At 46.4% G+C, this 23,253-nt stretch overlaps 1 protein-coding gene and 1 long non-coding RNA gene across 3 annotated transcripts; one reads left to right on the forward strand and one right to left on the reverse strand.

Annotated features, from left to right (window-relative positions):
- Window positions 1-167: 167 nt before the first annotated feature.
- On the reverse strand, window positions 168-21,428 carry fnbp1a (formin binding protein 1a). 2 transcript variants are annotated; one of them, XM_081611116.1, is made up of 18 exons: window positions 21,124-21,428; window positions 19,412-19,527; window positions 19,292-19,342; window positions 18,970-19,117; window positions 18,765-18,827; window positions 16,674-16,769; window positions 16,572-16,586; window positions 16,355-16,483; window positions 10,575-10,721; window positions 10,322-10,498; window positions 9,300-9,491; window positions 6,058-6,072; window positions 5,868-5,977; window positions 2,455-2,587; window positions 2,220-2,365; window positions 2,004-2,140; window positions 1,198-1,356; window positions 168-753 (listed from the first exon to the last, which is right to left on the reverse strand). In XM_081611116.1, the coding sequence occupies exons 1-18, from the start codon at window positions 21,151-21,153 to the stop codon at window positions 725-727; spliced, it is 1,893 nt and encodes a 630-aa protein (XP_081467242.1). In that variant the 5' UTR covers window positions 21,154-21,428; the 3' UTR covers window positions 168-724. The 2 variants fall into 2 exon arrangements, with proteins under 2 accessions (XP_081467242.1, XP_081467243.1); XM_081611117.1 differs by lacking the exon at window positions 6,058-6,072.
- LOC145552945 (uncharacterized) lies at window positions 4,260-5,579 on the forward strand. The gene is made up of 3 exons (XR_014089094.1): window positions 4,260-4,422; window positions 4,522-4,564; window positions 4,655-5,579. It is a non-coding gene; the product is annotated as an uncharacterized LOC145552945 (long non-coding RNA).
- Window positions 21,429-23,253: the final 1,825 nt, after the last annotated feature.

The raw sequence follows: 23,253 nt of genomic DNA on the forward strand, positions 1-23,253 counted from the left end.
CAAAACAACTGAAGATCCTAACAGAAAAAGGAGAGTAGAAGAGTCTGCCAGTTAACCAAAGACAAAACAAAACAAACTTATGAAAATATAACAATAACCACTCTTTAATTTTAATGTCTGCAGGAACCTGGCACAGCTTTTCCTACTTAAGACAGCAAACACAAAAGTTCAGCTCAGAGTGGACTTTATTTTGAAAGTTGTACATACAGGAAGTTACAAATGCCGTGCTCATAAGACTAATAAAAAAACAATCGGTTAATAACTTGTCAGTGGGATAATTATTAAATCAAAACATTCACATTTCACACACTTAATATATTCAATACTCATTGACTAAGGGGCGGAGCCTATGTGCCCCGCCCCCTCTCCATGGGCGTGGTTAATATTTGTGTTGGTGGGGTTCATATTTACAGAAGACACTGAATGTTTTGAATTCACACCTGCTGTGATGTCAGCACAGCAATGACATCACAGCCTGAAAGCTTGCTTCATTTCCTGTTAAAATCACATCCTGTTTTTTCTGGTTTCTCCTCCAGATTCTTCACAAAGTTAATCAGATGTCAATGAAAATCAGTCCTGAAGGCTGACTGGTCAGTCAGAGGCTTCTGTTCATCGCAAGTTAATCATCTGAACACTGATTGGGTGAAATGTCCAAAGAGTAATTCTGTCCAATCAGAAGCTGCCACTTCCTGTTGCAAGACGTCCTGATAGGCTGACAGATGAGCTAAACGAGACGACTGGTCTGTGCAAATCCTGCCAGACAAAGAGACAGACATGTAGGAGTGAGACAGACATGTAGGAGTGAGACAGACATGTAGGAGTGAGACAGACATGTAGGAGTGAGACAGACATGTAGGAGTGAGACAGACATGTAGGAGTGAGACAGACATGAGACAGGAAGTGACGAATTTTCTGACCTTCAGGAAACTCGTCACTTCCTGGTGGGAACCAAACTGTACAACCTTTGTTGTTGTTTCATGAAGCCATTTAAGCTTCAGGCTCCATATAAAGGAACATTTTAAGCCGGGTTTAAACAGGAACCGGGCCGTTCCTAGAACCAATGCCGGTTTGGTCCAACCAGGACAAAGATCTTCCTGGGAAATGAATAATTTAATATTTCTTTGCTAGCTCCTCTGACTGAGTTGACCTTTAACCTTTGACCTCCAGCATGAAGAACCCTCCCAGGTGACTCGGTACCTTTGGCACTGCCGTCCAGAAACACCTTGATGTAGGACGTGGGGACGTATCCCTCCTCCTCCAGGTTCCTGCGGACTCTGGTCCAGCCGTCTCCTTTGTCCTCCTCCACCACAGACAGCAGCTCCCCCTCCACCATCGACAGCGTTCCTTCGTTCTGACCTGCAGGACGAGTCAGAACAAACTAGAACCACCTGACGGAGGGCAGAGCCCATCAGAAGCTTCCTGTGTCGTTATTTTAGGGTGAAACTCAAGCAAATCATGATGATGATGATGGTGATGAGGATGATGAGGATGGTGATGATGATGGTGATGATGGTGATGAGGACGGTGATGGTGATGATGAGGATGGTGATGGTGATGATGGTGAGGATGATGATGATGATGGTGATGAGGATGATGAGGATGGTGATTATGATGGTGATGAGGATGATGAGGATGATGAGGATGGTGATGATGATGAGGATGATGATGGTGATGAGGATGGTGATGAGGATGATGAGGATGGTGATGATGATGAGGATGATGATGGTGATGATGATGATGATGATGATGATGGTGGTGATGATGGTGATGATGATGATGATGGTGATTAATGATGGTGATGGTGATGATGATGATGGTGATTAATGATGATGATGATGATGATGATGGTGATGATGATGATGGTGGTGATGATGATGATGGTGATGATGATGATGGTGATGATGGTGATGATGATGATGATGACGATGATGATGATGGTGATGGTGATGATGATGATGGTGATGATGATGAAGGCGACTAGCCGGTCCAAACTGAGGTGGTACCTTGGAACGGGTACAGAGACTTGCAGGTTCCGATGCTCGGTAGCGGTTCTTCATCATCGAAGTCGTCGTCAAACTCGGAGCTGCGCGACTTGAAGGTGATCTCGGCTGCCTGGTCCTCGGTGTAGCTGCCGTCGGGGCTGAAAGGAGAGCACAGTTCAGCCTGGGCCGATCCAGAACCGAGGCAGAACGGGTCCGTGGATAATCGGTTCTGATCACCTCTCTCTGCTGGCAGGGCTGCGGTTGTTCAACTGCTTCAGGCTGCTGCTTCCAGGCGTTGTTGCCTGAGAGTTTAACCCGCAACCTCCGCTCTGCCTCCTGCCGCCGTGGTCAGACAGACCACCGTCCGCCTCCGAGAGCCACACCTGGACCCAGAAACACAGCAGAACCCGGTCAGTACCAGAGACGGAAAATATTCAGAGTAATCTTGTGGTCCTCTCTCTGCTCCGCCCACCTGGTTCCTCCTCAGCTCCTCCTCCAGTCTCTGGAGGTTCAGCTTCACTTCCTCCAGTCGAGGCTCCAAACTTCTGGCGTCGCCCATTTGAGGACTTCGTTCATAAACCTCCCTCATCTTCAGCAGAGCATCTCTAAAACACAGAACAGTCCAAACGGTCTACCAGAACCAGAACCTTCCCCCATACAAGCTGTAGTAGTGATAGTAGTTAAGAAAGTCTGATAACTAGTCTTACTTAGTCTTGTGTAACTAAGTATTACTAGTTATACTAGTTGAGATGCACCATCTAGTCGACTCGCTGCTCTGGCTTTTCATGTTGAGTCAACGGGTCGCAGTTACGTGACAAAATGATGAGGAACTACGTGAGTTTGTCAGCTACACAGCAAATTCAAGTGTTAGATTTCCAGTGTCAGTGTTGTATGTTAAACATAGTGTTAATTCAACAACATGAGTTAGTTTCTCTAAAGAGTTCCAAAGAGTTAAACAAAAAGCAATCCAGTCCAGTGTTGATTTCTAAATTAACACCAACAGTAACTCAATCTGGTGTTGATTTAGAAAACAGACAGTTCCTCTCACAATTGTAACATATTTGTGACGTCAGGGGAGGAGCTACAGGCAGGTGGAGCTACAGGCAGGTGGAGCTACAGGCAGGTGGAGCTACAGGTTAGGGTGGGGGTTGCTGCAGGCCCCCAGCCTGCACCTACAAGGGCCCAGATGGGAGGCGGAACATGCCTTCAGGGACCCAATTTTTTAAAATCACATTTGACAAGAACTGTAAAAGGAGGTATACATGTTTCCTGTTGAAACATGTATACGAGACCCCAGTAGGTTATATAGAAGGTTCCCATTGTGGACTCATGGTTGCTAAAAACCAGACTGACTGGTTTTAGTGACATAGTGGGTGTAAAATATTGAATAAAATGTTGTGCCACATGACTGGCTTTATTTTCACTCTTGACTTTATGTCACACAAAACTACAAATTAATCATTCTTATTGTCTCCAGGTGCATTCTGGGTAAAGCTTGTCACAAACGTCATCATCAGTCACTTGGCAACAAATAGCAAACTAGCTAGAGCTACGGAACATTAACATGTTTTGAATTTGTGTTGTTTCATCGTTAGTGACCAGCAGCCTCTTGTTTCTGTTCTTCTCTTGCTTTGTTGTACTTCATGTCAGATGGATTCAAAATGATGGAATCGCTCTGTGGTGGTGAAACTTGTTAGCTCCGCTGTTGCGGGCATGTCCATGTTGTAAGGTTAAATTATCATGAGCTTTATTATTTGGGCCCGGTCATTAGCCCCGCCCCCCGGTCATTAGCCCCGCCCCCCGGTCCACGTCGTCTTGTTCCGCTACAGCGTCACATGTTTGCCTGAGGAGCGGAGGCAGCAGTATGGCGTCTTGTCTGGAGCTTATTATAACAAGGTAAATTCCATGTTAAAATGTTTTAGACTCTGTTTTATGGAGGCATTAATTTTCCATTTACGCAAGAGTATCAATTCATCTACACAGTTTGCTTAACGTACGTTTATTTGTTTGGATATCACGGTATATATGACTGTTTATTATCTTAACCTAACATTGAAACTGTCAGGAAAATCTGGAGGCCATTTGAATTAACATTATTTAGCTGCAGGTCGTTTTCTTTAAGTTTTTGGCTGTAGAGCAAAATGTGGGCGTGGCTGTGCTGGACGGTTGGCTTGATCTAAGCCTCAGGTGTCAAACTCCAGTCCTGGAGGGAAACTGTCCTGCAACAGTTAGATGTGCCGCTGCTGCACCACCTGAATACAATAATTAGGTGACTAGCAGGACTCTGGAGTATCTACACAGTGAGGAGGCAATTGAGCCATTTGACTGGTGTTTTAACCTGTGGCTCATCTAAAAACTGCCAAAATGTTTTTTCTTTGTCAGTGTGTCGTGTTGGTGACTGAAGCCTGTTATGAAGACTTCAACACATTTCTTCAGACAGGTTGGCACGACTTTTAATGCTGTTCAAAATGTTTCTATAAGCTGACTCATTTCTTTAGTAATTATTTCTGACTTTTTTATGCTTTGTCTTGTAAACCAGGTGGGCAGATTAATGTGAATGAATATGACGGTGACACACACAGGTGAGTCTGATTAGTTTTGCTCACACTACTTTTTAAAATATTTATTTATTATCCTAATGTTTCTGCTATTTTTCTTGTTTTTCCTTCCAGGCTGGAAGTCTTCCTCCTTCATATTGGTGAAAACAAGAACAGCACCAAAGACACTTCACCATCAGTGATCACAAGACCATCCATGGCCGCTTCCAATGAACTTTCAAAGCTTCACCTTCAGCGCAAAGTACCATGAATGAATTACCTTTGTTGTATATTGCTGTCAGTGCTGTTTGATGTTTTGAAATAAAAGTAGATTATATACTGCAACTGGTGTTTTTGTAGCAGCTAATGTCTTAAAATGAATGTGGGGATTATAGATGGCCAGTAGTTTCTGGAAAAAAAAGGTTTTAATTGCTCTAGTGGCTTTTATTTGGTAGTAATTGACAAAAAAAGTGGGTAATGAGAGAAGAGGAAGACCGGGAAGCGAACCCACGACAGCCGCATTGAAAACTAGAGCCTCCATATGTGGGTTGTGCTAAATCCCTGAACCACCACAGCATACCCTGCCAGTAGTATTTCAAAACTCAGATTTATATGTTAATGTATACTTTATACTGGTCTGTATTACATTAACACATTTATAGTGTTAACTTTTGACAAAATACACCAGTGTTGGGTAAGTCAACACTGATGTGTGTTTAATTTAAAATACTGTAAGTGTTGATTCAACTCTGTAGGAGTTGATGGAACGCTTCCAAATTTGCTGTGTAGTGTGAAACGTATAAAAATATAAAATAATTTACCAGTAAAAGTTCTGGAGACTCCAGTCAAGGTTTCCAGAATAAATGACTTTAATGAATTTAATGAATTACTTCATGATAATATAAAATAACTGAACGCCAGCCAGGGCCTCCAGAACGAGGCGTCATGGCAGAGCGGCTCTAGACCTCGGCGGCTCCGCTTCCTTTGCCTCCCGCCGTTTATCAGCTGGTTTCTGCTCATAAAACTGTTTCTATGACGTCACAGCGACTAGTCGACTCCACTTTTATCAGGCTGACCTCGACTTGTTGAACCGCCAGTTTTACCCAGAGTTGAAACTCAGACCAACAATAAATGTTTCAGTGAAACAGAAGCTTCAGTTTTATTGAATATTGTGTTTATATAATTACTTGCCTTTTACAAAGACTTTACTCTGATTTGAGTCATTTCTTGGATTGCTACTTTTTATGTTTACTTGAGAAAAATATATTGAAATAGTACATCTGGAGTACTATGAGTTAGTAAGTACTGTGTGTACCTGTTGCCTCATGTGACCGAGTCGTTGCGTTACCTTTGCTCTCTCTCTCTCTGGATCTCCTGGTTGATGTTGTTTATTCGGGCCAGAAGCTTCTTGCGTCTCTGCTCAGGAGGAAGCTGGCTGCCGTCAGTTACACTGGAGCCCTGAGCAGAGCAGAGCATCCATTAGGAAACGCAGCAGAGCTTTGAAACAGCAGGATTTAATTGACCAGTGACACACTGACCAGCTTCAGGGACAGCTGTCCAATCAGGAGAGCATGAAAGAAACACAACAAATGAGTGAAACGCTGAAACATCGCAGCTCAGAGAGCGAACAAGCTCTCTGAGTTCACATATATACATACAAACAGCCATCAGTCTGAAACGCTGCAGGACATCATTAACGGACTGTTGGCCAGGCTGGTCGTAGCCCAGTACTCCCAGTACTCCCAGTACTCCCAGTGACTGGTGGGGTTTTAAACCTGATGCCTGCCAGGCTGAGGTTCAGTTCAGTAAAGATGCTTCTCTGGGAGACAAACGTGATCGAAACCCGGGAGGGACAAAACTCTGAGGAACAGGCGAGGGTCAGTGGCGGAGCCAGAGGGAGACCCGGGGGGGGCCAGAGCCCCCCCTGTCATCTGATTGGCCCCCAGATGATTGACAGGTAACAGCACCAGGTTATTCCTGTACATTATTTGGAATAATTCTAAGCCAACCTGATATCTAAAGAAGAAAAACAATAATAAATATCTGAAAAGAAAATGTATAAAACTTGATATAAGTCCATGTGACATAAATAAATAGATTTTCATCACCAGCCTCCATAACAACAAGCTGATCTTCTTCTCCTGGTGTTTCAGTTGCTGCTGTGGTGAAACTCAAAGCCTAAAGCCCTTCATACCTGGTGGTGATGGTGAAACACCAATAAGTTATTTATTGATCCTCCACAAAGAGAAAAACCTGAAGAGAAACAACAATGTTCTAGTTTGGATCAGAGGGTTGGAGGTTTTTATTGTCCGTCAAAGAAAAAAATGATTTTATTTCCAATTTTTAGTCATCAAACAAAACATTTATTATTTATCTGTTGGAACGTTTTTGAAACCAGATAACATTTCAGGAAATGAGGTGATTAGCAGACGGCAGAACTCTGATCGGTTCCTGATCGGTTCCTGATCGGTTCCTGATCGGTTCCTGATCCCGCATCACTTCCTCCAGAAGCGGATCAGCTGCTGGACGCTCCAGAGCCTCTGGTCCGTTAAAGCGTCCAGATCAGAGGTGATTCTCTGACAGATATTGTTCTAATAATGATTAATAATGATTAATAATGATTAATAATGATTAATAATGATTGATAATGATTAATAATGATTAATAATGATTGATAATGATTAATAATGATTAATAATGATTAATAATGATTAATAATGATTAATAATGAGCTCCACGATGTTCTCTGTGCGTAAAGTTAAACTGTCTGAGCACCAAGTGGTCAGCTGACTGGACAGAAACCAGTGAACTGCTCTCTGTTCTCATCAAGACGAGGTGAGGAGGGACTCTGACATGTTAACTCAGTTTTTACTGGTTTGGTTTTTAAAACACCATTAACTCAGCAGTGTAACTATCCATCCATCCATCCATTTTCTTCCGCTTATCCGGGGTCGGGTCGCGGGGGCAGCAGCTTCAGAAGGGAGGCCCAGACTTCCCTCCCCAGCCACTTCTTCCAGCTCCTCCAGAGGAATCCCAAGGCGTTTCCAGGCCAGCCGAGAGACATCGTCCCTCCAGCGTGTCCTGGGTCTTCCCCGAGGCCTCCTCCCGGTGGGACGTGCCCGGAACACCTCACCAGGGAGGCAGTGTAACTATATATTGTATATTTGGCGTTTTGTCATCTCATGTGATTAATTGGAGCATTTATCGCCCAGAGCTCTGCTATGGTTTCTAACGGATCTGCACTTTAATTTCTTTCCTCTCTCAACAATCAGCTGTTATTCCTCTACATAAACTACAATAAGTAGATCATAAAATTCTCTTTAGCTTTTCTCTGTGTGCTGCAAACTCATTAAATGTAAACTCATTAGAAGCCGAACCTCCATCAGGGAAACAGTTCTGGTCCGACCCGAACTATTTTTACCTGTTAGAACATATTAACATTGAATATTTAGCCGCATTTTTATGCGGTTTAGTTAATATTCACCTAATTGAATCCAGATCCCATCACACATAAAGCATCTAATGCATCTAACTTTTCTCCATAGTGACACAAACTGATGTTCTAATAACTTTTAACAGATGAAATTAAAGACTTCACTTAAATTACCAGAACTTCACCTGCTGGTCTGAACACAAATTCTTCCTAGTCGCATCTGCAGAGAAACCTGCGCTGTTTCATCGGTCACTTGGATATGATCCAAACGATCATTTGAACTCTGCGAAAAAATGTTATTTTATTTTAACCCTGTGCGCGGTTCGGACGTGCGTTTTTTGCCAGGATTTTTATTTATTTTTGCGTGGTTTCGCTTCTCCAGAACGGACGGATGTTTCGTCTGCCGCTCTCCTTCTGGGTGCGGAGGGTAACGTCTTCACCTACATTTGTTAAAACTGCGGGGTGAGTTACGTTTAATTCTTCGCAGCGGCGGAGCCGCGTCCGTGTTGGTTGTGCAGCGCACTGCGCAACTTCTGCACCTTTATTTATGTCCTCAAAATAAACTGCTGGCTCCTCTGTTTAGACCAGTGATCCCCAAACTACGGCCCCCCTGGTTTAGACTATAAATGGATTAAAACTATGTTGCATCTCTTTAGTTTTCTCTGTTCTGTACTGGAGACTGGAGTTAAAGGTGCCGTTTCAACTAAAGGTTTGCAAATAAGCTTCCTAACCAAGGTGTCCATAACTCAACACGCTGTCAGCTCCCGGTCAGAAAGACGCATTTAGTTCAGAGTCCATGAGATGATATTCAGAAACTCTTTGCATAAAGTCTATCACGTCTCTATGTGCTCCAGTCAAAGGTGTTAATTATAACCTGTCAAACGACAGAGGGGCTTAAAACAATAACCACATATTCAGTTTGGTTATTTTTTTAAATTATATGCTATATATATATCGACTAGATCAGGGGTGGGCAGCTCCAGGCCTGCAGGGCCTCCTGCAGCTGTTAGATGTGTCTCTACTTCAACACACCTGAGTCAATAATGAGGTCGTTAGCAGAACCTGACTGGACTGAGGAGGAGATTCAGCTGTTGGATTCAAATGTGTTGAACCAGAGAGACGTTAAGAGCTGCAGGACTCTGGACCTCCAGGACCAGGACGGCCCAGCCCTGGACTAGATATATAGATGTGAACACACATTTTAAATTTTGCCCCACCAGAGGTAGTCCTGGCCCCCCTAACTTTAAAAGTCTAGCTCCGCCACTGGTGAGGGTGGTCCGTGTGTGTGTGTGTGTGTGTGTGTGTGTGTGTGTGTGTGTGTGTGTGTGTGTGTGTGTGTGTGTGTACCCCTCTCTTCAGGCTTCGGAGACACTGCTTCCTGGTTCTGGACCCAGAGCTCATGAGGTCACTAAGCCGTTGTGTGATTGGCTCTCTGGGCCCTGTGGGCGGGGACTGGGAGGAGTTAATCGCCTCTCCAGGTGAAGGTGAGGTCGGAGGTGGGGGTGGTGGTTGCCTTGGCGACGATAGGAGATGAAGCAACTGCAGTGAGACGTAAAAGCTTCAGTTCAGGCAACCAGGTGGGCCCCCCCACAGCCCCCCACACAGAATGCCCCCCTCCCACACAGAATGCCCCCCCCACACAAATAATGCCCCCTCCCCCACAGGATGCCCCCCTCCCCCACAGAATGCCCCCCCCACACAGAATGCCCCCTTCCCTCAGAATGCCCCCCCACACAGAATGCCCCCCCCACACAGAATGCCCCCTTCCCACACAGAATGCCCCCTCCCCCACACGATGCCCCCCCCACACAGAATGCCCCCCCACACAGAATGCCCCCTTCCCACCCAGAATGCCCCCTCCCCCACACGATGCCCCCCCCACACAGAATGCCCCCCACACAGAATGCCCCCCTCCCCACAGGATGCCCCCCACAGGATGCCCCCCCCACACAGAATGCCCCCCCACACAGAATGCCCCTTTCCCACACAGAATGCCCCCCTCCCCCACAGGATGCCCCACACAGAATGCCCCCCCCCCACAGAATGCCCCCCCCACACAAATAACGCCCCCCCACACAAATAATGCCCCCCCACAGAATGCCCCCCTCCCCCACAGGACGCCCCCCCACACAGAATGCCCCCCCCACACAAATAATGCCCCCCCACAGAATGCCCCCTCCCCCACATGATGCCCCCCTTCCCCACATAATGCCCCCCCCACACAGAATGCCCCCCCCCACAGGATGCCCCCAAGGGAACATGTTTAACCCTTTCATTCTCATGTTTTGGTAGAAACCTGCAGGATCTCCCAGAGGAACCGACCAGATCCAAAGTGTGTGTGTGTGTGTGTGGGGGGGGGGGGGGGTCACCTTGTTTTTCCGTAGGAATGGCCACAACTTCCTGCTGTGTTTTCGCCCCTCAGCCCGGTTGTCAAGGTAACTGGATTCAGAGATGCTCCGCCTCATGTTGGCGCTGTAATCTTCAAACTCAACATCACCTGGAGGGTCGAAGCCGGATTTATACACCTCCACCACATGACCGGTGTCCTGCACACACACACACACACAGATGATGACGCTTGGCTCCGATGCAGCTCTAAAACCCTCCAGCCGTGGGCCTCACCTTCCTGGGCTGGACGCTTTCAGCAGCGTCCATCATGGCGTCCAGACAGCCGCTCGCCGCTGGAAGGACCTTCCGCTCCGACTCCGCCGCCGAACGCATCGCATCGGCGATGCGTTCGATGCGACGCTCCTCCATGTCCTGAATGCGCTGCAAATGTTAAAATGTTTCATTGAGTCACTTTTTTTTAATTCAAATTTGATTTTCTGAATATTGTCACACATAAAGCACAAACAGCCTGTTCTGTGTGTGTGTGTGTGTGTGTGTGTGTGTGTGTGTGTGTGTGTGTGTGTGTGTGTGTGTGTGTGTGTGTGTGTGCACCTCCCCCCCTCCATGTATTCTATGTATTCTGGTATCATATTATCTATGTAGCATCTTATACTGTAGAAATTTACATCTGGCCTGTTTCACATATTTTCCACTCTGACTGCACATTCAACCATTTTCTTTAGTATATTCTCAAATCTCTCTGCCATAAAGTTTAATATTTGACGATTCACTAGGCAGAGTGTTGATCAATCAGCATCCTGATATAGTTCAATATATCATTTTCTACAATCGTTTTCAATGTTGAGGTATCACCATGTCTCGTTTGTAGATATGACCAAACGTTTGCTCGGCCTCCCAAATTAAATGTGAGTAAATTCATGCTGCCCGTCTGTACAAAGCACCAAAGGTGCATAAGCCACATGAACACAGGTGTGTTGGAGCTTCGGCTCCAGAAGTCCAACATCCTGTTCTACACGATTTTTATAGTTTTATTCTCGCTCTTTTACCTCCAAACAAGAAATGATGTTTAATCAAATGTTCATACCTTTTAAAAATACCAAGTGGAATTATAACAGGAAGCATCATCAGCACATAATTAAACTGAGGGGCGATGATCATTTTTATAATCTCACCCCATTGTGTGTTTTATCTTCTCCCACTTTTCAAAGTTTGTTTTAATTTTTTAAAGCTCCGGATTCAAATATAGTGAAGGCAACACTTCCAACTCCCTGCTGAGTCTAATCCCAGGTACTTCATGCCTTCAGGTACCATTTAACCCTTTGAGAATCACATGAGGAGGATCATGGGTGGCTTCAGATTTAGGCCGATTGTTGGCTACCCTGAACCGTCGAACACTAGTATAATAATAATAATATAATATAATCGTCTGTCTGGTGTCATTAGGTGCACAGAAGATGTAAGTCGATATGTTATAAGTGCTAAAATGTCGTCTGCATATAAAAGCTGTTTGTGTTCTTGTCCCCATAAAATGTTCACTCAGATGGTCCCACATGATAAATTAAAAAAGATGAGATAATATCAGTTATGACTGCAGCCTTTGGTTCCTGACACAATATTTTAACCCATTTAGTAAAAAATGGTCCAAATCCAAAATCTGACAGAGTTGAGAAAAATCTGTTACACTTTATCTGTTATATTTTATCTGTTATATTTTATCTGTTATATTTTATCTGTTATATTTTATCTGTTATATTTTATCTGTTACACTTTATCAAACCCCATCGAAGCCGACAACCTTTTTGTACCACTGGAAGAATATCGATATAATATTCTGATGGAATATTATCACAACCGGGGGATTTCCCCTCCTCCATCCCTGAGACGGCCTTCCTCATCCCCTCATCTCCTCATCTCCTCATCTCCTCATCCCCTCATCTCCTCATCTCCTCATCTCCTCATCCCCTCATCTCCTCATCCCCTCATCTCCTCATCCCCTCATCTTCTCATCTCCTCATCCCCTCATCTCCTCATCCCCTCTTCTCCTCATCCCCTCATCTCCTCATCTTCTCATATCCTCATCCCCTCATCTCCTCATCTCCTCATCCCCTCATCTCCCCATCTTCTCATCTCCTCATCCCTTCATCCCCTCATCCCCTCATCTCCTCATCCCCTTATCTCCTCATCCCCTCATCTCCTCATCTCCTCATCTCCTCATCCCCTCATCTCCTCATCCCCTCATCTCCTCATCTCCTCATCCCCTCATCTCCTCATCTCCTCATCCCCTCATCTCCCCATCTTCTCATCTCCTCATCCCTTCATCCCCTCATCCCCTCATCTCCTCATCCCCTTATCTCCTCATCCCCTCATCTCCTCATCTCCTCATCTCCTCATCCCCTCATCTCCTCATCCCCTCATCTCCTCATCCCCTCATCTCCTCATCTCCTCATCCCCTCATCTCCTCATCCCCTCATCTCATCTCCTCATCCCCTCATCTCCCCATCTTCTCATCTCCTCATCCCTTCATCCCCTCATCTCCTCATCCCCTCATCTCCTCATCTCCTCATATCCTCATCTCCTCATCCCCTCATCTCCTCATCTCCTCATCTCCTCATCCCCTCATCTCCTCATCTCCTCATCCCCTCATCTCCTCATCTCCTCATCCCCTCATCTCCTCATCTCCTCATCCCCTCATCTCCTCATCCCCTCATCTCCTCATCCCCTCATCTCATCTCCTCATCCCCTCATCTCCCCATCTTCTCATCTCCTCATCCCTTCATCCCCTCATCCCCTCATCCCCTCATCTCCTCATCTCCTCATCCCCTCATCTCCTCATCCCCTCATCTCCTCATCTCCTCATCCCCTTATCTCCTCATCCCCTCATCTCCTCATCCCCTCATCTCCTCATCCCCTCATCTCCTCATCCCCTCATCCCCTCATCTCCTCATCCCCTCATCTCCTCATCCCCTCATCTCCTCATCCCCTCATCTCCTCATCCCCTCATCTCCTCATCCCCTCATCTCCTCATCTCCTCATCTCCTCATCCCCTCATCTCCTCATCTCCTCATCCCCTCATCTCCTCATCCCCTCATCTCATCTCCCCATCTTCTCATCTCCTCATCCCCTCATCTCCTCATCTCCTCATCCCCTCATCTCCTCATCTCCTCATCCCCTCATCTTCTCATCTCCTCATCCCCTCATCTCCTCATCCCCTCATCTCCTCATCCCCTCATCTCCTCATCTCCTCATCTCCTCATCCCCTCATCTCCCCATCTTCTCATCTCCTCATCCCCTCATCCCCTCATCTCCTCATCTCCTCATCTCATCTCCCCATCTTCTCATCTCCTCATCTCCTCATCCCCTCATCTCCTCATCCCCTCATCTCATCTCCCCATCTTCTCATCTCCTCATCCCCTCATCTCCTCATCTCCTCATCCCCTCATCTCCTCATCTCCTCATCCCCCCATCTTCTCATCTCCTCATCCCCTCATCCCCTCATCTCCTCATCTCATCTCCCCATCTTCTCATCTCCTCATCCCCTCATCCCCTCATCTCCTCATCTCCTCATCCCCTCATCTCCTCATCTCCTCATCTCCTCATCCCCTCATCTCCTCATCCCCTCATCTCCCCATCTTCTCATCTCCTCATCTCCTCATCTCCTCATCCCCTCATCTCCTCATCCCCTCATCTCCTCATCCCCTCATCTCCTCATCCCCTCATCTCCTCATCCCCTCATCCCCTCATCTCCTCATCCCCTCATCCCCTCATCTCCTCATCTCCTCATCCCCTCATCTCCTCATCCCCTCATCTCCTCATCCCCTCATCTCCTCATCCCCTCATCTCCTCATCCCCTCATCTCCTCATCTCATCTCCTCATCCCCTCATCTCCTCATCCCCTCATCCCCTCATCTCCTCATCTCATCTCCTCATCCCCTCATCTCCTCATCCCCTCATCTCCTCATCTCCTCATCCCCTCATCTCCTCATCCCCTCATCTCCTCATCTCCTCATCTCCTCATCTCCTCATCCCCTCATCTCATCTCCTCATCCCCTCATCTCCTCATCTCCTCATCCCCTCATCCCCTCATCTCCTCATCTCATCTCCTCATCCCCTCATCTCCTCATCTCCTCATCCCCTCATCTCCTCATCCCCTCATCTCCTCATCTCCTCATCCCCTCATCTCCTCATCCCCTCATCTCCTCATCTCATCTCCTCATCCCCTCATCTCCTCATCTCCTCATCTCCTCATCTCATCTCCTCATCCCCTCATCTCCTCATCCCCTCATCTCCTCATCTCCTCATCCCTCATCTCCTCATCTCCTCATCTCCTCATCTCCTCATCCCCTCATCTCATCCCCTCATCTCCTCATCCCCTCATCTCCTCATCTCATCTCCTCATCCCCTCATCTCCTCATCCCCTCATCTCCTCATCCCCTCATCTCCTCATCCCCTCATCTCCTCATCTCCTCATCCCCTCATCCCCTCATCTCCTCATCTCCTCATCTCCTCATCTCCTCATCTCATCCCCTCATCTCCTCATCCCCTCATCTCCTCATCCCCTCATCTCCTCATTCCCTCATCTCATGTATCAGTGGTTATTAAAGTAAATCCTTGTTTTATGGCATTGTGTTCAAAAAATCCCCTTTTTTAACTTGTCTTGCTAATAATTTGCCTGTTTTCTTCCTCATATAATGAAGTTTTTAACCTAAACAGAGAATATTCCACTTTTTTTGTTATAAATTTCATTTAACTGAAACTTAAGCTCACAAATATCTCGATAAAGTAAATCCTCATAACTCCTAGCCAAATAGTTTTAACTTTATTTCTCTTTCCATTTCTTACATAAACTCTTTTTTCTTCCATGAGGTCAGGAGTTTATCTCTGAGGGTCAGAGGTCATGCGCTGGGCTGCCAGTAAAAAGCCAATCTCAGGTTCTTTAAAGGGTTTGTCCTGTAAGATCGAGACATTCATTCATTCACCCTAACCCTCTCATAGTCCGTGAGTGCAACAGTTTTAATATCACAGCTTCTGAAATCAACAACAGACCCTAGAATAGGATTTATGACGATGAGAATAAAATGTCTTCAGTCAGACGGACGAATTAAAACCTCCAAACATCAACTGGACCCACATGAACCGAGTCCTTTGGGCCCAACGGAACCTTTTGCCTTCATCAACAATAGGATCCATAACTTCATTCACATCAGCTGCTAATATTGTTTGTCCTTCCATGTCCCACAATTCACTATTTATTATACAAGTCTGTTTTATAAAAGTTTATTTTATAAAAGTTTATTTTATAAAAGTTTGTTTTATAAAAGTTTATTTTATAAAAGTTTATTTTATAAAAGTTTGTTTTATAAAAGTTTATTTTATAAAAGTTTGTTTTATAAAAGTTTATTTTATAAAAGTTTGTTTTATAAAAGTTTATTTTATAAAAGTTTGTTTTATAAAAGTTTATTTTATAAAAGTTTATTTTATAAAAGTTTATTTTATAAAAGTGTTTTATAAAAGTGTTTTATAAAGTTATGCTGGTCCTTATTGGCTGCACATGCAGTCTAACCTTTGACCTTCTATCATTTCTTCACCTCTAACTTCTTCCTTGTGTCTTTATCTTGTTTTATCAATGAAAACTGAATATTTCTCTTAATAAGAATAATTACAGATAAAAATACCCGACCCGTCGTAAACTTGGACTCTTATGTCGGCTTGATTTGTCTTTAAATAAGACGATATTTTGGATGGATTTCCGCATCCAAGATGTGAATTTTACACAGATTAGATCCTTACAGATTATAGATCGATACACGTTTTAAACCAGATATGCCCCTGATCCCCTGATTACCCATCCAAACTGAAAACTATTTACATTCCCGTCATGTAAACCAAAAAAACGACATGAAAAATAAAACAACGACGTAAAACCTGCTGTCTGGCAGCTGAAGAGGAAAACGGCCCATGTGACCCCAACACTGAGTCACGGTTAGTAAAACCTTCAGCAGGAGTAAATGCAGCTGGTTTCCTGTTCCTCTAATGTTCACGCCCCAGACCCTCACCTGGTATATAACTGGAACCAGTGTGCGGTAGTGCTGGTGCTGGTCCTGGTTGAACTGGTTCAGACTGGTCACATACTCCTTCCTGGACTCCTCAGCAGCTTGTTGCTTCTGCTGAGCCGCTTGTCGAGCCTGAAGTCAGAAACATCAACTTCAGCTTTGAAAACATTCATTTCATTTCAGATCCCACTAATGTAGATCAGAGAGGAAGATGGCCGACCTTCAGAGAGCAGCGCTGAGGCAAAACACAGAGAGAGACATCAGGTCAGGAAAGGAGAAACTAAACTGCTCTGAACTGGAGCAGGTGAAGTGTGAGTAAAACCTTTTCTCCATCCGCCTTGTTGTCCAGGTCGATCCTGTCTGAGACGTGCTGAGCGCGCTCCGCCTCCTTGCAGTCTCGCTCAAACCGACGCTTACTCTGAAAAACACCCAAAACGTGGAAACGGCTTCAACCTTTCAGACGTGGCTGTAAAAGCTACCGTAACAAAAACACCCACCAACATGGCCGCCATACAGCCAGCATGTTACTGTGAGTCTCCAATGGAGCCCAATGATGTGCTAACGCTCTGCAGCATATGAGCCACTAGGGGGCGTGCTCCCCACCTGAGGGGCAAAGACCTCGTCTAAACTGATGTCCCCAAAGCTTCGCCTGGCGAGCGCAATCACCTGCTGACCCTCTGGAACCTGCAGCAGCTTTTCTGGGCCAGACGCCCTGCAGAGCATCAACAGTTGACGCTGTGACGCCTAACCCTACATTATGATGTCACCGGGAACCATCCAATCACTGGACAAAAGCTTAAACCAATCAGTGTTTGGATGAGCCAAAACTTTCTACAGAGATAGAGCCGAAGTTATCATCTTTGGAGCTGAAGAGGAACAATCTAGAATCACATATCTAGACTCATAGATTTAGAGTCAGTTACAGTTCTTCAAACTTCCAGAAAACTGCCAAACAGCTGAAACCCTGAGTTCCTTTCAGGCTAAAATCAGCTGGTTGAAGTTGCTATGGAAACATAATCAATGAAACATTGATCAATAATCTGATGTGTAACAACAAACAAATGTAAAGCTTCAGTTGCATAGAGCCACATTGCTGTAGCCATGCAGCGGTGTGGGAGGAGCTACAGAGGCGTGGGAGGAGCTACAGAGGCGTGGGAGGAGCCACAGCGATGTGGGAGGAGCTACAGATGTGTGAGAGGAGCTACAGAGGCGTGGGAGGAGCCACAGCGATGTGGGAGGAGCTACAGAGGCGTGGGAGGAGCCACAGCGATGTGGGAGGAGCTACAGAGGCGTGGGAGGAGCTACAGAGGCGTGGGAGGAGCCACAGCGATGTGGGAGGAGCTACAGAGGCGTGGGAGGAGCCACAGCGATGTGGGAGGAGCTACAGAGGCGTGGGAGGAGCCACAGCGATGTGGGAGGAGCTACAGCGGTGTGGGAGGAGCTACAGAGGCGTGGGAGGAGCCACAGCGGTGTGGGAGGAGCTACAGAGGCGTGGGAGGAGCCACAGCGGTGTGGGAGGAGCTACAGAGGCGTGGGAGGAGCTACAGAGGCGTGGGAGGAGCTACAGAGGTGTGGGAGGAGCTACAGAGGCGTGGGAAGAGCTACAGAGGCGTGGGAGGAGCTACAGAGGTGTGAGAGGAGCTACAGAGGCGTGGGAGGAGCTACAGAGGCGTGGGAGGAGCTGCAGCGACGTGGGAGGAGCTACAGAGGCGTGGGAGGAGCTACAGAGGCGTGGGAGGAGCTACAGAGGCGTGGGAGGAGCTACAGAGGCGTGGGAGGAGCTACAGAGGCGTGGGAGGAGCTACAGAGGCGTGGGAGGAGCTACAGAGGTGTGAGAGGAGCTACAGCGGTGTAGGAGGAGCTACAGCGGTGTAGGAGGAGCTACAGCGGTGTAGGAGGAGCTACAGCGGTGTGGTTACAGTGGTGTGGGAGGAGCTACAGCGGTGTGGTTACAGTAGTGTGGGAGGAGCTACAACAGCGTGGGAGGAGCTACAGCGGCGTGGGAGGAGCTACAGAGGCGTGGGAAGAGCTACAGAGGCGTGGGAGGAGCTACAGAGGCGTGGGAGGAGCTACAGATGTGTGAGAGGAGCTACAGAGGCGTGGGAGGAGCTACAGCGGTGTGGTTACAGTGGTGTGGGAGGAGCTACAGCGGCGTGGGAGGAGCTACAGCGGCGTGGTGAGGTGGAGGTACACCTGGTGGTGGGTTTTATTCTGCTTCACATCTGCAGCAGACACAGGGAGTGCTGCAGCTCTTCCAGCTCTGTCTCTCTGTTGCTATGGTTATGCAAAAAACCAGACGTGAGCCAATCTAGATTATATATATCTATAAATTTTAAAAAGCAAGATGGAGTCAAACTGGGACAAACTGAATGAACTGAGATTGCTCAGGAGGGAGGGGTCAAAGATCACTTACAGACTCCAGCTGCTTCCAGGAGCTCTCTATGTGCTGCTGAGCACGGCGGCCATCTTGGAAATGCTGAAACGAGAAAAATTTGATGGAATGAGAAACGCCTACAGGGGTCCTCTGGCCATGAATGGGCCCCTGCTCCATGATCGGAGAGGCTCCTGTCGACCTCCGACCTCTCCTGGTGTGACCCCTGACCCCCAGCCCTGCTCACCGTCTTCCTCTCGGCCTTCAGCTCCTGCGTGTAGCGCGTCAGGTCGCAGGCGATCTGCGTGTGAAGGCAGTCGGCCAGGTCTTCTCTCTGAGCCGCCATGTCGTTCAGCTGCTGCAGCGTCGCAGCAAACGCCACACACCAGGTGAACCTGGACGAGCCAATCAGAGCACAGAGCACACTTCTGAATGACCTTTGACCTCCACAGCCCAGCAGAGAACCTATGTCTGACATGACGGCTCCGACATCAACGTGAGATCATCATCCATCCATCCAACATCCATCCATCATCCATCCATCCATCATGTTAGCATTAGCCACTGACCTGCTGTCGTCTTCTCTGCTCCTCTTCAGGTGGAACTTCTTGGACAGGCTCCTGCAGACGGACGGGGACAGCGATGGGTCGGTGGAGACACTGTTGGATGCGGCGTGCAGGTAAACCTACCTGATCTGCTTGGCGTAGCTCAGCTCGATGTCGGCCCGCTCCTTGACGAACTTGGTGTATCGCTCCAGAAAGTCGATCCCCCAGCTGGTGTGTTTCTCCAGGTTATCAAACTGGTCCTGGAACAGCAGAAGAAGAACAACGTTTACTGGTTCACTTGCCGTCTCACAGCTCAACGCCGCCGCAGTCATCTGACGCCATGCAGGTGAGCAGCCAGTCATCCTAACCTGCTGCACCAAGGGCCTTGATGGATGGGGACCCACTGGGCCTCACAGGACCGAAGGCTAATCCCCAGGAGCACCAGTAGGGGGTTAGAGGTTTGGGCTGGGGTACGAATCCCCACAAAGATAACCTGAAAAACGTGTGTGTGTGTGTGTGTGTGTGTGTGTGTGTGTGTGTGTGTGTGTGTGTGTGTGTGTGTGTGTGTGTGCGCCTGTCGGTGCAACTATATAACTAGTCTGCTTTCCTTCAGTCTCATGATGACCTTTAACCCCAACCCTTCAGTATCTGGCTGCATTCCTCGAGGTTCGGTCTCCATGATGAGCTTCTCTCTGCTTCACCTGTAGATTTGGTATCAGCTGATCTATAGGTGTATTAATCTATAGACCTGTAGATCTGAATGCAGCTGGTTTTAGTTCCAGTCTGCAGGACCGGATCTATATGCTCTATTCTATGCTGCAAATACTAAAGACAAACATGTCTGATGTTCAAGTTAAATTCTTTTGACTTACATAAAATACATTAAAATGGAGGAAATTCATTGTCATCCATCCTCTGATGTCATCAAGTCCGTCCAGAGTGCGACCATTTTGTTTTAAAGGGAAGTAGATTTGATAGTCATCCACATATTGAAGCTGCACACGAAGCTTTCAGTCAGAACGCAGCAGGGACCCCGGCCTGAGGGTAACCCTAACCCCGAACCCCCGAACCCCTAAACCCCCGAACCCCTAAACCCCTGAACCCCTAAACCCCCGAACCCCTAAACCCCCGAACCCCTAAACCCCTAAACCCCCGAACCCTCAAACTCCATAATTATTATAAAGGCTGAGCAGCAACATCAGAAATATTGTTGCTGTTGTGGTTTTCTCAGCTCTTTGATAGCGATGCTAACGCTCTCGGTAAGTCAGAGGATTTCCAGTTTGTTCTTTGTCGTTGGATCTGAATCTTTGGGGTCAGCAGAACCAGAACCAGAACCGCCGGTTCATTTAGGCAGCAGATCAACGTTTTACTTTTTAGTATGAGGAACTGCAGAAGCTTTGCTGCAATCTGATTGGTGGCCGTTAAATGTTGACATTAACGTTTAAATCATGTTCCTCTGATTTGACCTCCGACCTGCAGCAGCAGGGGAACAGCGCCTCCACCTGACGGGGAGGAGGAGCAACAGGAACAGGTGTGTTCAGCTTCAGTTGCTGATGGTCAGCCTCTGACCCCAGAGCAGCAAACAGCCGCTGCTGCCCGGGGTTTTGTCTTGCAGGCTCCCTGCTGGCATGGAAACCAGTTCGGGTTGAAACTGCAATCAGGTGCAGGACAGAGCTTCCAGATTATTGATTATTGATAAGGAGATATTTCATCCCTTGAGCCCGCAGCGCCCCGCAGCGCCCCGCATCCTCCATGATGCTGCAGAGCCAGACGCTGTCGTCACCCACCGTGTTGCTATGGCAGACAGAGGCGCGAGGGCCGCTGCCACGCGCTCAGGTGAGAACATGCACACCTACCCACAGCTCGGTGCCCCAGTTGCAGCTCATGGTTCCGATCTGCAGCGGCTCCGCCTCCCGGTACCGAACCTCGTTCAGCGCGACCTGCTGCTGCTGCTGCTGCCGGCTGCGGCGCGCATCCTCCGGACGGAGCGGACCGTCTCCCCGCGCGGCTGTCCGTGGACCCGTCTCGCTGTCCGTGGACCCGTCTCAGTCTCGCGCGCGTCCTCTCAGTGGACTCTTTGTCGTCACAGAGGATGCTGAGGCTCGGTGTGGACAAATTCACTTGTTTCAGTGTGGCGCATGCGCAGTGACGTCATTGGTGGGGCGAACCACATGGGACTCCCATGCATATCTACTCAGCTGAGTTCTGTGCAGTTCACGTCAAAGCTCTCCAGGGGTCAAGGGTCAACACCAGTCATTGATTCCAAGTCATCAGTCAGAAACAACAGTTATTTCCTCATCCTGACCAGCAGGGGGCGAAAAGGGGAGGGGAAAAATTCAACCCTTTAACAAGGAGAAACCTCCAGCAGAACCAGAACCAGAACCGGGTTCATTATCAGCAGTGTGTCTGCTGGACCGACTGGAGAAAAACACAGAAAACTGATCCAGGAGCTACTAGTGTAGTGTTAATAAACTAATGTTTAGTTTATTAACACTAATAAACTATAGCAGCTATTAAACTTTCATTAACTCACATTTAATATTTCAGTTTTTCACGTTTTCATTGTCAGTGGAGAATCATAACAGCTTTAAAATAATAATCTGATTTATTGATTGATTGGCTGCTGCACTCACTCTGCTGACATGTTTACCCATAATCCTTTGCTGTCCGATCATCTTTAACCTTTGGGGTGATTTGGTTGAGTCCAGTTGATCGTTCTCTAAATTCTCCAAGCCGTCTAACACAGACGGATCGCTCTGTGAACTTTGCCATATTTCCAAGATGGCAAAAAAATACACATTAAAATCTACTAAAGTGTGTGTGTGTGTGTGTGTCTGTGTGTGTGTGTGTGTGTGTGTGTGTGTGTGTGTGTGAGTGTGTGTGTGTGTGTGTGTGTGTGTGGTCCTGCGATGGACTAGCGAACTGTCCAGGCAACCTCCTCTTTCGCCCTTTGACCTCTGGATGAATGGATCTTTATCAGACGATTCTGCAGCAGGGCACCGAGCCATCAGGGGTCAAGGGTCAGAACGGCCTGGGTCGTAGGTCACATCCAACATGGCGGACTGGTCACCGTTTAGACATTCTGCTGGTAAAAACCACATTATTTTAAATGTGCAGTGAAGGTATTTCTGTTTAGTTTGTTTTGTTTTATGACTTAATACAGAAAATTCAATTTAATTCCTGATGTTCAGTGAAATCAAAATTATTTTAATACTTTTGAAAATTGATTTTATTATTTTTTGCAGACAGCTGCCCTGTGAACTTTGAGATATTTCCAAGATGGAAGAAAATGCACATTAAAATGTTCTAATAATCAATTTATCAGTCTGCGATTAGAGATATGATATTTTAATCATCTGTTTTATGCAGCTAAAAGTTAGTTTGGTATAAAGTGGAGATAATAAAAAAGATCAAGTTCAGGACAAACAGCATATATAAAAAATTATAAAATGTCCTTTTTAAAATAAACTATGCTGTGACTTTATTAACCAGAAATATTACAATAATTCATCAGTTTTCTCCTCTAGTCTAAGAAAACGTTTGTTTAACAATCATGACAATAAGAACCAAGCAGATTTATATTCCACTCCCACAAAAAACTTTCATTTCCTAATTATGTATAAAGTTTCCCTACAATGATTTATTGCAAAGGAAATTAAAAATAAATATCATTCCTGCGTTTTGTGATGACATTTTGAGACAAACATTTTTTCATTTGCGACTTCATTGATATTTTTAGAAAGTTTTCAAAAGTGGATATTGAACAATAAATCTATTCTATGTTGACGTTTTAATATAACATTTGGTCCAACAGGATGAAGAGTTAAATTATGATAACTTTAATTCTGAGTTTTATTCACAAATACTGTTGTTTAAAAATCACCCAAGTGAAATAATTTAGTTTTACAGATTAAACATTGTAACGTCTCAAAAGTCAAATCTTTATACGTTAATAATTAATTTAGGGTTTGAAATTTGTCTGCATT

This window comes from Poecilia reticulata, chromosome 9, assembly GCF_904066995.2.
Source record: "Poecilia reticulata chromosome 9, P_reticulata-male-v2, whole genome shotgun sequence".
NCBI lineage: Eukaryota > Metazoa > Chordata > Actinopteri > Cyprinodontiformes > Poeciliidae > Poecilia > Poecilia reticulata.

Excerpts from the sequence above, each read along its gene's own strand:
- fnbp1a (XM_081611116.1), bottom strand. The coding sequence starts at position 21,153 with ATGAGCTGCAACTGGGGCACCGAGCTGTGG. Across the intron at positions 16,770-18,764 it reads CCTGGAAGCAGCTGGAGTCT|AGTAAGCGTCGGTTTGAGCG; the intron begins GTAAGTGATCTT and ends GGTGTTTTTCAG. Across the intron at positions 2,366-2,454 it reads AGGAGCTGAGGAGGAACCAG|GTGTGGCTCTCGGAGGCGGA; the intron begins GTGGGCGGAGCA and ends TTCTGGGTCCAG.